The sequence below is a fragment of the Rattus rattus genome, chromosome 6 (genome assembly GCF_011064425.1).
Source record: "Rattus rattus isolate New Zealand chromosome 6, Rrattus_CSIRO_v1, whole genome shotgun sequence".
Lineage (NCBI taxonomy): Eukaryota > Metazoa > Chordata > Mammalia > Rodentia > Muridae > Rattus > Rattus rattus.
In genome coordinates, this window is record NC_046159.1 from 152617905 (window position 1) to 152630828 (window position 12924).

The 12924-nt window shown below is 38.2% G+C and overlaps 1 protein-coding gene across 1 annotated transcript in view; it reads left to right on the forward strand.

Annotated features, from left to right (window-relative positions):
• The window catches only part of Kmt2e (lysine methyltransferase 2E (inactive)), a 70815-nt gene that overhangs the window by 26052 nt on the left and 31839 nt on the right, over window positions 1–12924 (forward strand). Inside the window, exons 4-7 of the mRNA XM_032907103.1 lie at window positions 1305–1419; window positions 3167–3396; window positions 6189–6269; window positions 12459–12517. Of these exons, the coding sequence (XP_032762994.1) occupies window positions 1305–1419; window positions 3167–3396; window positions 6189–6269; window positions 12459–12517 (485 nt within the window). The remainder of the gene's footprint in view (window positions 1–1304; window positions 1420–3166; window positions 3397–6188; window positions 6270–12458; window positions 12518–12924) is intronic.

Consider the following 12924-nt stretch of genomic DNA (forward strand, 5'->3'; position numbering starts at 1 on the left):
AATGTGTAGATGTGTTAATAACATTAAAATTAGAAAGGACTACATGAAGTAATTGTTGACATGGTAATGGAGAAAGACAATATTTTGTGTTTATAAGTACTTTTGTATTTAAATTTCTTACGTAAACATGTTCTAATTTTGAAACTATGAAACAAATTTAACAGATACTAGTTTTCAGAGTGCCCTGAATGTATTGGAGATTGTAACTGACTGCATGACTCAGCAGTCTCATTCTGGACACTGGGTCTTATGACATCATCCATTGGCACTAACTTGAGCCTGTGTGAAGGTAGGCTAAGAAAGTATTAACTGTAAAAGTTGGTTTTATCCTACTGGTCTCAGGACCAGTTCAGGGAAGGCTATGAATAGGAAGTAGGATGAAGATTGGGATAAAGGCACAGAAACAGATGTGTCCTGGATTTGAAGAGGAGAGAATTGACCTTGACTGTTCTACCATTATTCTGATCAGTAGCCATTAGACAAAATTAGGCTAGGCTGAGGGATGTCGGTATGAATGAAGTTGGGGAATGTTATATAGGTAAAATGCTAGGGCAAGGAGCTTTCAAAGCTGCAACATTGGGGGGTTGCTGCTCTCTGCACCATTAGCAGTTGGATCATCACCGTCACTTAACTCTCAGTAGGCCAGACCTAAGAGCTACTCATTACAGGCAGCTGCTTGCATTTTTTTTAAATCTGGTTCAATGTAGGCTCCCTTTTCTTTAATTTACTGACATTTCCCAGAGTCTGTTCTGCCCCAACACAGGCAACACATATTATTTTGACCATTGAAATGCATACTTAACATTCAAGCCAGAGTCTGCATAGACTCCATCCATCTTTAATTTTACTTAAAACCATTTCTGCCACTCTGGCCACCCCTTTGCATGTTTCTTAATGACACTGGGTAGATGGCATAAAGCTTCGTCTCTAGTAATTTTGAGGGTTTTTTTTTTAATCGTTTTTTTCACTTGTAGCCCATGCTGATCCTGAACTCTTGATTCACCATACTCAGCTTCCCACAGTGCTATGAATACAGCATACACACCATCATCCCCAGCACTGGGCACTTTCTAAATGATAGGGAACTGTGACTGAACTTGGCATGAGGATATTTTTAACACAATCTGCATAGGATGAATCTACTCACAAGCTGTGCATGTACTGTAAATAGACGTTGTATTTGTTGTGACAATATTTAGTATAAGCACTTGACCAATTTTAATAGATTAAGTAATTAAATGAATTTAATAGTTTAAAACAGAAAAATGAATGGAATTCTAATTGATGGACCTTCTTTCCCCTAGACCAGAATCCGTAGAAGCTAGCCCTGTGGTAGTTGAGAAATCCAACAGTTATCCCCACCAGTTATATACCAGCAGCTCCCATCATTCACACAGCTACATTGGTTTGCCCTATGCGGTAAGTGTTAACTGTCTGTTCAGAAGACCTTCTGTAAAGCTGGGAGTTGAAAGTAGACGTGTGTAGTGTGTGCTTCATATTTAAAAAGCACAGCTGGTTCATATTTTCTGTGTAATTAAGTGTACAGTTTATACTTTAACCTAACTATGCTGTTAAGGGAATAAAATTCTATGAAAGTCTTTAGTTATTTTTTTTAAGTTATTCTATTTTGGTATATTTTTAACAATGAAAAGATTATGGATAAGGTAACATTGTATGTACTATTTACTATTAATTCTAAATTATATAGTAATTACTAAAGTATGTAGCTATTTTTTTCTAAAGGTTTATTTTATCCTTTTCTGTTTGTTTTTTGGTTTTTTGGGACAGGGTCTCTGTATAGCCCTGGAACTAGCTGTGTAGACCAGGATAACCTCAGACTCAGAGATCGGCCCGCCTTTGCCTCCGCAGAGTTGGGAGAGGCACACACTTGGCTGTTGTTAGCATTTTTAATTACAGTGTGCCTGCACGTGGGTGTGTAGCGCATCTGCTTAAGGAGGCGCTGGGGTCTCTGTAGCTGGAGTTCGTGGTCATGAGCAGCCTGGTGTGGTTCTAAGAACCTAAGCTGGTTCTCTGGAAGAGCAGCATATGCTCCTTCCTAACTGTTGAGCTGTCTCTTTGGGTCCGGCTTACTGTTATGTATCACTTTATGTTGAAAAAATGTATATATATTACATATATATTATATATAATATTTATAAAACATATATGTATATATAATGTATAATAGCTCATTTAATCTTTAAAACAAACTCTTGAACTTTTCACCCCTGTTTTACAGCTAAGAGGATATAAAAACTTATTCCCTTAATTTCTTTTTTTTTTAAAGATTTATTTATTTATTTTTTGTAAGTACACTGCACTTACATTGTATGTAAATACACTATCACTGTCTTCAGACATACCTGACGAGGGCATCAGATCCCATTACAGAGAGTTGTGAGCCACCATGTGGTTGCTGGGATTTGAACTCAGGACCTCTGGAAGAGCAGTCAGTGCTCTTGACTGCTGAGTCATCTCTCCAGCCCTTAATTTATTTCTTATTGAGGGTCCTGTATATTTTGATTCAGAGAGTTGCAGTACTGGTAGATACATTTGTGAGTACTCGAAAAGTACAGTTCTGAGAGATTATTTAGATGAGAATAAAAATTACCAGAATTGAAATCCCATATTTTATATTTTACAGTACTATTTTGTTTGCTATTTAACTACATTTGTTGGGAGGATAGGGTGTGTACTGTGGTTCGTGTATAGAGGTCAAGTGGGTTCTCTTCCTCCATCACATGGGTCCAGGTACTGAACTCCGGCTGCTAGGTTCTGTGGCGAGCACGTTTGCCTGCTGGGCCATCTCTCCAGCCCAGTCTTTGCTATTCTTTAACTTTTCTATTCCTGGCTTTTTACCCTTATTTCACATCATAGACTTGCTCTGTTCTTGAAAGTGAAACTGTGAACATAGGACTGGAAATGTAGTTTCTGCTGTGGTGGGGGAGAAGAAATGTCATGTGATGTGAAGAAGGTGACTTTCATCTACTAGACAATGACATTAACTTACCCTGTGATTTAATTATTAGTCTTATGTCATTATTTTAACAGTATTAAGGAAGAAACGGACCGACTTTATGTTATTAAGTATTCAAATTGTATTTAACTTACCTAGTTTATGTCATTGAAATATGTGTCTTGTGCTGTTGTCTGTTCTGTTATTTAGGACCATAATTATGGTGCTCGTCCTCCTCCAACACCTCCAGCATCCCCTCCTCCATCAGGTCTCATTAGCAAAAACGAAGTAGGCATATTCACCACTCCTCACTTTGACGAGACTTCCAGTGCTACTACAATCAGCACGTCTGAAGATGGAAGCTACGGCACTGACGTGACCCGGTGCATATGTGGCTTTACACACGATGACGGCTACATGATCTGCTGTGACAAATGCAGGTAATACTTCACACCACTAGTTCATGCTGCTTAAATGCTTTTAACCTTCGGTTATTAATTTGGAAATGCTAGTTAGGTCATTTTTTGAAGGAGTGAATTACTTTTTTAGGTAGGATGTCTGCCTCCCTTATTTAAAAAAAGGTATTTTAGAGCTAGAAAGATGTCTCAGCCGTAACAAACTAGTCTTGGAAAGGACACAAATTCAATCCCTAGCACCCACATGGGGCAGCTCAAAACCATGTGTAGGTCCATCTCCAGGACACGGACACACACACACACACACACACACACAAATGAAATAAATACATTTTTTAAAAAGTAAAAGAAGTGCCTTATAGTTTATTAGAAATCCCTTAATTACATAGGAATTAGGCAATAATTAGTCTTGAACTATACTATAGGATCCTAATCAGTGTTTGATCTTATTTTCTCACAAACTTTGGCTTGAACCTTACAGCACTCTGGAGTCTTCTTGAACCAAAATCAGTCTCCTCTCTCCTACCACCAAGAATGCTCAGTCTCCTTTAGAGAACATGATTAAGACAGAAAGTGGGATTTCTTCCCTCCCTCCCCACTTTCTGTTCTCCCTCTCCCTCTCCCATCTCTCTGTCTCTGACTGTCTGTCTGTCTGTCTCTCTGTCTGTCTGTCTCTCTCCCTCTCTCTCTGTATGAATGCAGATGGAATAGGATTTCAGCTTAAAGTTAATAAGTGCATTCCCTGAATAGAATGGGGAGCACCTTGTAGAAGGCAAGAAATTTTATGGCTTCCCAAAATTTCCTGGTCATGGTCCTTAGAGCATAGCTTCATTATCTGATTTGATGTAGCATGAGTTTATAAATTCATATTCAAATGTGAATTAAACTGCAACTGAGAGCCAACTGTAAATTTTTTTGTTTGTAAATTGTTCCATAAATTGGATTAAATGATTAGCCTCTAAGTGTCATTGATAGAAATGTGTGTATTTCAAAAAGTTCATTTATCTCTGTCAATAAGTAGGAAATTAATTTAGAATGTGAAATTTGGTTTTCTTAAAATAGAATATTATAAATAATTTTATTTTAATAATAATATGCTGTGGTACTTTTAAAATTTAGAAATACATTTTCATTACCTGTGTTATTTAAGTAATAACTGGTAAAAAAAATTTTAAAAAGTAATAACTGGTAAATTTATTGAGGAGGCAAATTTACAAAAGTAAATGACTTTGGAGATGTATTCTCTGCCTTCTATTTGAAAATATCCATTTTTATTGTAATCACTTATATAAAAGATCTCTTAATGTGATACATTTCTATGTAGCTATATTTTTATTGAACACATAATTAACATTTGGCTTTTTTTTTTAATCTAGTTACTCAGATTGACATATAATAAATGGTTATCACTATTTGGCATTCATGCAGATAGCCCTAGGGGTTTTTGTTGCGTTTTTATTTTTTATAGCTACCTACATACTCTTGAAGGCACAGTGTTTGGATTATTTTAGGTATTTGGCTTGAAGTGACTCTCATACTATGACTATTGTCTATTTCTGTCACCTTACCCAACCTCCACTTTTCTACTCAGCCTATTTTGTTCTCTAAGGACTAATCTTTATCTCTCTTCTTTTGTTTACATTGCCTCTTTTTATTTTTCATGTTCCTATTTCCCATAGTCACTGTTTTGACTTCTGACATCTAGAACACTGCTTTTTTATTTCTAGCTTTGCTTGTATTTCCTGTATGACATAATAGCCTCATAAATTTGACATAATCTGTTATTTAAACCTTCTTAAAGAATCTCAGTTGAGAAGTAAAAAGTAACAATACCATTTAGTTTAGTACATTTGTATTAGAAGTGACATTACATAGGGCTGGGAGGTGACACGGTGGCTGCCCAGCTGACAAGCTTGAGCTTGTTCTCTAGGACCCACACAGTAGAGGAAGAGGGACCAACTTCAGAAAGGTGTGCTCTGACCTCCACACTCGGGATATGGCTCGAGTGTGCACAGACATTCATAATACACAATGCAACTTTTAAAAAGTGCATGAAATAGGTAGTACTAATTCTTTTTCTTCTTTTTAAGATTTCAGTTTTGAAGTTAAAAAAATTCAAATTCAATTTCAGGCGCCTGAACTTTTGTCAATGACAACATATTAAGAAGTTCACCTCATGCTTGTCCATATATTTTATTCACAGTAACTAAATTGAATTCCTTTCCAGTAGAATGCCTGTTTGATTCTTTGGTGTCTTGGGAATTGCTATAATTCTATTCTTTTTTTAAGTGTGAAATGTCTTTGTTATTCTTTCTTTCTGTTTCCTTAGCTTTCTGTTAACACTATGCAACCATAATTGTTAAATGTTAACAGAAGATATGATTTATCTTTGCTCCTTTTCTGATTTCACAGAAGGAACAGTTCTCTTCATGTATGTTGACCACCTTTGGTCATCTTTCCATAGCTGACAGTTGGTAAATGTGCAAGGACACATTTTCTTCTGTTTCCTCAGACTGTTGGCAGGCAGATTATTCTATAAGGGCTTTAGCATGGGCATCTTCAAATGCTAATAATGTCTTAAACTATTATCTTTTACATATTAAATTGCATTTGCTTTAGAAACTTATTTTATGCATTTGGTAGTTGTCCTATTTGTGCACCTCAAAATTTGTCTACCCAAAGACATATGTCAGTGTCTGCTAAGCTCCAAGCAGCCATTTCCTAAATGAGAATTCAGTAAACTATCAAGTCACAGTCAGTGAGTGGTTTCAATGCTTTCTGCTCTTTTTGTTATATTTTGTTTTTTTCTTTTTAAGTGTTTGGCAACATATTGACTGCATGGGGATTGACAGGCAGCATATTCCTGATACATATCTATGTGAACGTTGTCAGCCCAGGTAAGTTGTTATACCTGGTAAGACTTTCAGTTAGTTCACTGAAAATTCACAGAAATTTACTCATGAGTTTCAGATGAATGACATTATGAATTCCAATATTTTTTAAGATGTACTTTTTTTCCACTTATGTTTATTATTTGTTATACTGAAACCTAAATCGAGAACTTTCTTCATTATAGTATATTACTGTTTACTATGTATTTTCAGCTTCATTAGTTATCAATATGAGAGGGTTTTTTAAATTTTTTAAACAGTTGGCAGTTTTTGGCAACATCATTAAATTTGGTATGATTGTGCAGGTTTGTAATATAAGCCATTCGAGCAGCTGAGGCAGGTGTATTGAAAAGTTCAAGGTTTGGTGAATAGGGTATTCAAGTCTATAGGTAACTTAGTGAGACCCTTGCTCAAAATAAAAGCAGAAAAAAAAAAAAAAAAGATGGCCTGGAGGAATGTGGTCAAGTACTTATATAGCACACATAGCCAAGGCACTGAGTTCCAGCCCGAGTTCCCCAGAAAAGGGGGTGAGGAATGTGAGAGGCACTGAGTTTAATCCCCAGTATTTCTCTTCTAACCCCCAAAACGAACTATTACTGTATATTGCCCCTCAGTTACATGCAGAATTTGGTGGGTCTGTTTGTAGTGTGTAGATTCAACCCATTTCCCCACATGTGTGTGCGCGCGCGCGCGCGCGCGCGCGCGTGTGTGTGTGTGTGTGTGTGTGTGTGTGTGTGGGGTGGTTGTGCTTCTTGTGAGGTTCTGGAGAGGTCAGTAGGACTTACAGGAAGAGAGCCACTCATCCTTGCCATGGTGTATTCAAGTGTAGGCTCACACAGAGTGTCTGTTACACAGCAGAGACTATGGTAGGGAGGCAGGCAGCTTCCCACACGCTGTTTTTGAAGAAGGAGAATCTGAGGTAGGGCAACATGAATGAAGCAAGACACAGAAGTGTGTGTGCAGCAAGAGTGGGTGACCAGAGGTCCAAAAACTAGACTTAGCAGGTCCAGAAGTGCACACATGAAGAAGTAAGGGGGAACAGAAATTGGAAGAGATTCCGTGGTCTCAACTCAAGGGAGGAGAGTGAATATAAAAGATTGTAACAAGGTAGAAAAACCAGATGTTCCTGGGCTCTTGTTCTGCTCTTGGTTTCCTACTCTTGTGTTTTCTGTCGAATGAAATCAGTTAAGATGGTGGAGTGAGTGTAAAAAACAGACAACTTATTTCATAATTAATTGAGGCACTCTCAAGGATGAGAGTAAGCACTGACCAAATAGGCCATGGCCTGTGTTGTTTTTAAAGTCATTATGAAGCCAGGCAATGAGGGACCATGCACCTGGAAGATGGAGGGAGATGGATCTGGGTCGAAGGCCCAGCTTGGCTGCACACATTTGTTTGAGGTCAGCCTAGACTACGTGAGATTCCTGTCTTAAACGACAAGTTTTTATTATAGACATTTAAAACCCAATTAAAAATAAGGCTGTGGGAATGGCTCACTTGGTAAATTAAGTGTTTGAGCTACGTATTAAAAAGATGTACATTATCACTTGACTTTTGACCGAGCCCAGGGGGCGTGCAGAAGCAGGAGCATCATCCCTGGGTGATGATGGCCAGGCCTGTCTAGGTTAACTGGTGAGCTGTAGGCAAATGAGAAGGCCTTTTTTTTTTTTTTTTTTTTTTTTTTTTTTTCTTTTTTTTTTTCTGGGGACCAAACCTTGGGGCCTTGCGCCTTCCTAGGCAAGCACCACTGAGCTAAATCCCCAACCCCAAATGAGAAGGTCTTATAGGAAGTAGTGCTCCTGGGATGACACTGGCGGGACTTGTTTTCTGCCCTCTACACGCATGTACACCTTTGTGCTCACAAATGGATGTGTATAACGCTGAAGTAGTAACTGCAAAACACACCTCCTACTACAGCAAAAGAGCACAAAGCTCACATGTGTGCCTGCTTCAGTAATTACCAACAGCTTTGTCTATATAGATCAAGATAAAATATATGCAGGCTTGGCATGGGGCACACACCTTTAGTCCCAGTACTCGGGAAGCAGAGGCAGGCAGATCTCTGAGTTTGAGCCGAGGCAGTTTACAGACCAAGTTCTAGGACTGCCACAGCTACACAGAGCAATGCTGTTTTGAAAAACAAAAAAGCAAAATATAAAACACATGAATTTATATTTATAATTGCAGTTCAGATTAAGAATATAAAATTCTGTTTTTCATCTGCATATTTTATAGCACATTTGGATGTATATCTTTTTATCCAAGGTCTCAACAAGACAAGAATTATTTAATTAGAATGTCATAATTACTCGCTTGATTAATTCCATAAAATAATTATAGTAACTACAACACTAACACATTAATATAATTATGTAAAGCAGGTTAGAACTTTTATCCTTTGTGGACTATATTACAAAGGGATGTTGTATCAACTTATATGCTGCCAGGGCCATGTTGATGGCTGTGGTCTGTGCTGCTACTTGAGGTCATGTTGATGATGTCTGTGGTCCATGGGGCCATGTACATGTCCATGTTTTATGCTGCCGCTGGAGGCCACGTTGGTGTCTGGTGTCTGGTGTCTCTTACGGTCGGTGATGCCACTGGGGACCACAAAAACTTTGTAGATGACCATGGTCCATGCTGCTTCTGGAAACCGTGTAGACATCCATGATCCTTGCTGCCCTTGGCTGTTACAGGCAGGGAAGCTTCCTTTGTAGTCTCAAAGGAAGACTGCAAACTCATAATTGAGAGTGAGAGGAATTGAGGGCTTCTGGGACAGCCTCTCTTCATTCCCCAAGGAAAGGGGACACTGCCTATCCAGGAAGCCAGTAAAGAAAGTACTTACAACATGTGACAAAGATACTTAGGCACGGTTCTTCACAGTTGATGCCTTCTGGCAACAGTGGGGAAGGAAGAACTCAGTTATCTTTAAGGGGCCAGCCACTGGGAGTTGGATCATGCTCCAGTGGGCAAAACAACTTCGACTTGTATTTTTTTCTCTTTTGGTGGGAGGGTACAAGAGCGGGGAGCGATGGAAAGCCTGTGTGATTAGGTTGCTTGTATGAAGTTCCCAAATAATCAATAAAATATTATGTTGGGAAAAATCATTTTATTGTACTTAAAGTCTCTTGAAAAGAATGTCACTGTGTAGTTATGATACTAACTAGATACACACTCAGGTTGCTTAGATTATTAGTTTCATTTGCACCATTAGTCTTATTTTTCATTTCTAAATTAAACTTTAATTGCAGATTTACATAAAATCATACAGATAACTTGTGTATCCTTACTTACCTGTTTATAGTAAGACCATCTTGTGGAGCTGTTTGTGACTGTTAGCATTAGCTGTTCACGTTTGGATATCACTAAATAGAATAGTCAGCATTGCAAGGGTTCTTCATCCTGCCCTTATCCCTCTCTTCCTAGCCTCTAGCACCCACTAATTGATACTCATTTTCATAACTTTGTTATTTTAAGAATAGGAATCATATGCTTTTTTTTTGCTTCATGCTCCATTACATTCTTTCCCATTGCTGGTATATTCTCTGGTATGTATGTATCATGGTCTATTGACAAACTAGCATGGGAGTTTATTTGTTTTGCTTTCCTTTTGAGTGCAAACTTAAAATTTTTCCATGCCAAAACAAGTATAACTCAACTGTATGAAAGTTGTGTTTAGTGCAACAGTGTTTAGAATGTGTTTTGTTGGGGTTTCCCTTTAATCCCAGCATTAGGGAGGTAGACACAGATGAATCTCTGTGAGTCTGAAGCCAGTCTGGTCTACAGAACAAGTTGTAGGGCAGTGTGTTGAGACACTGTCTCAAACAACAAAATGTTTTTTAAAAATAGAAGAAGAAATTATAAGGACTGAGTGTGGGTAGAACATTTATTTAGTATGTGCAGTGCCCTGGTTCCCAGGATTGACTGGATGAATGAGTGAATGAATGAATGAATGAATGAACGAACGAACGAACGAACAAATGAATGAACACTAAGAATGTGTGAAGAATCATATTGGGTTAGGCTGCTTTCTTGAGGGTCTTTATAGGCTAGGCTGCTTCTACCTCACAAGTACTGAATTATAGAGATACACTATTACCCATGGTTTCCAGTTATCCGTTAGTTATTGGTGTTAAGAATTGCTCTTTAAGGGTTGGATTTAGCTCAGTGGTAGGCGCTTGCCCTAGGGAAGCGCAAGGCCCTGGGTTAGGTCCCCAGCTCGAAAAAAAAAAAAAAAAAAAAAAAAAAAATTGCTCTTTAAAAACTTAACTTTGCAGTTACACAGTTCATTGTAAGAAATAATTGTACTAAAGTCAAATATATAACAAAGAGTATTCAAGTAAGTGTAAATTCTGCCTTAGCCTTTCTACTACAGACCCTCTTCAGATTTGAGCTTTCCTTCCATTGCTTCCTTTCTTACATACAGACACAGGTTTGTGTAGGTTCTTTTCCTACTTAGAGAAGCAGAAGTGTTAGATACAGAATACTTGCCACATTTCCGTTCTTCCAAACATGCTGAAGAGCACTTCATAGCAGGATAGAGATTAATTTCTCTCTTCGAGAACTCTTTTATGTACCGTGATTTATTCTAGTCATTTTTGGTAACCGTTTGTTTCTAGTCTTTTATGATAATGTTCATCTATCTATAAGCTTGCTTGTATATTGCTATACCCCCTCCAGAATAAGTGGTGTAGTTTTGTATGCCATCAACGTGGATAAACAAGCCTGTTTTCTCAATCTTCTCAATAGAGAATTGACAGGCTTGGAGTTAGTCGATTTACTTAGGTAAGAAATACTAACTTCACCATGGTTTTACTTGAAATTTCTTATCATGAGTAAAGTTTTTGACTTTATGGTAACTGTTAGTCTTTTGATAGACAGTTTTACCTAATTATTTTTTGTTTTTCTGAGGTAAGAGTATTAACAGCATATACATGTCAGCCCTGAATTCCTTACATAGCCCAAGCCTACTTGAAACTTGAATCTTTCTGCTGCAGTTTGGAAGGGCTGGGATTACAGCCGTGTTTGACCTTGTCTACCTTAAGGGATTTTGATGGAGCAGTGTCTGTTGATTAATTCCAGAAGAATTAGTTACAACTCACTTAAGCTGTGAATTAAAAGGGTAGTCAGCTGGGAGCTTCTTTCTGCGCTGTGGCTGTGTGAAAAACCTAGCCCACAGGTCCTAAAATTTTTATATAGTGCATATCCTTTGTGACTTTATAAATAACACTGAAATCTAGAGCCCTACAGCCCACTCCAGCCCCCTCTATAGGAAGTAATGTAGGTGTGTGGTTTCTCTGGACAATAGAAAGTGCTTCTTGTCTCTTCTCTTTCTCCTCTTTCCTTCCTTTGTTAATTTCATCCTTTCTCCTTCTTCCATCTCTTCCTCTCCCCTCCTTGGGGCTGTGGGTCTCACTGTGTGGCTCCATGGCTGGTCTGGAATTTCCATATGTAGACCAGGCTGGCCTCAAACCTAGATGTCTCTAAGCTCTGCCTCCACCATGCTTGGCAGTTCTTGTGGAAGTGGAAGTGAGGGTTTTTTTTGAATTTTAAAACTAGTTTTACTGTTCTTAATTCAATAAAATAAGTGAAAGCTGTGGCATAGGGGCATCCTTTAATCCTGGCACTTGGGAGGCAGGAGCGCACGTGCTAGCATGCCCTTAATCCCAGCACTGGAGGCAGAGGCCTGCGGGTCTCTAAGGACTTCTAAGAGTGGAAATGCATGTGGTGGCTTACAACTGTAATCCCAGGACAGAGCAGCTGAGACAGAGTTAGGAACAATTTGGGCTACTTAGTGAGACCCTGAGACCCTATCTAAAAGTAGACAGTATAAATAAATCATGGAAGTAATTTAAGGCATACTAATATACTATCATACATTTACTTAAAACAATTTGTGGTTTTTAATTATAGTTGCTAATTGGATTTATTTTAAGATCATTTTTGCTATAAATTAAATGTGCTCACTTCCTTGGTGAATATTTTCTTAATAGAAAGGAATGGATTAACACTGGTATCTACTGTTCTACTGTGTATATAGTCATATATAATCTATCAGGCAAAGGGTGCTGCATATACTTTATATCCATTCACTAAGAACATAAGAAAGATTGAAATTCATCACATGTATTCATCACATCTTCATAGCTAAGCTTATGGCAGTTTGATGAGTAACGCGTTACTGTTTTGATATAGGAGTTTGGATAAAGAGAGGGCAGTGCTACTGCAACGCCGGAAAAGAGAAAATATGTCAGGTATGTAAAAAAGACCTGCTGTTGGGGTTGGGGATTTAGCTCAGTGGTAGAGCGCTTGCCTAGGAAGCGCAAGGCCCTGGGTTCGGTCCCCAGCTCCAAAAAAAGAACCAAAAAAAAAAAAGAATAAAAAAAAGACCTGCTGTAAATTCAAATTACTGTGTTTAGAAACTAAGTGGCCTGAACATTTTTAACTAGATATAAAAACACCGATTTTAAAAAATTAAAAGAAAATTTTTTATGGGCATGAGTAGTTTGCCTACATGTATGTTTGTGTAGCATGTGTGCCTGGTGCCCACAGAAACCAGAAAAGGAGGGTGCATTGGGTGTCCTAGAACTGAAGTTATAGATAGTTATGAGTCCCACACGCATGCTGGGAATTGAACCTTAGTCCTCTGGAAGAACAGCTA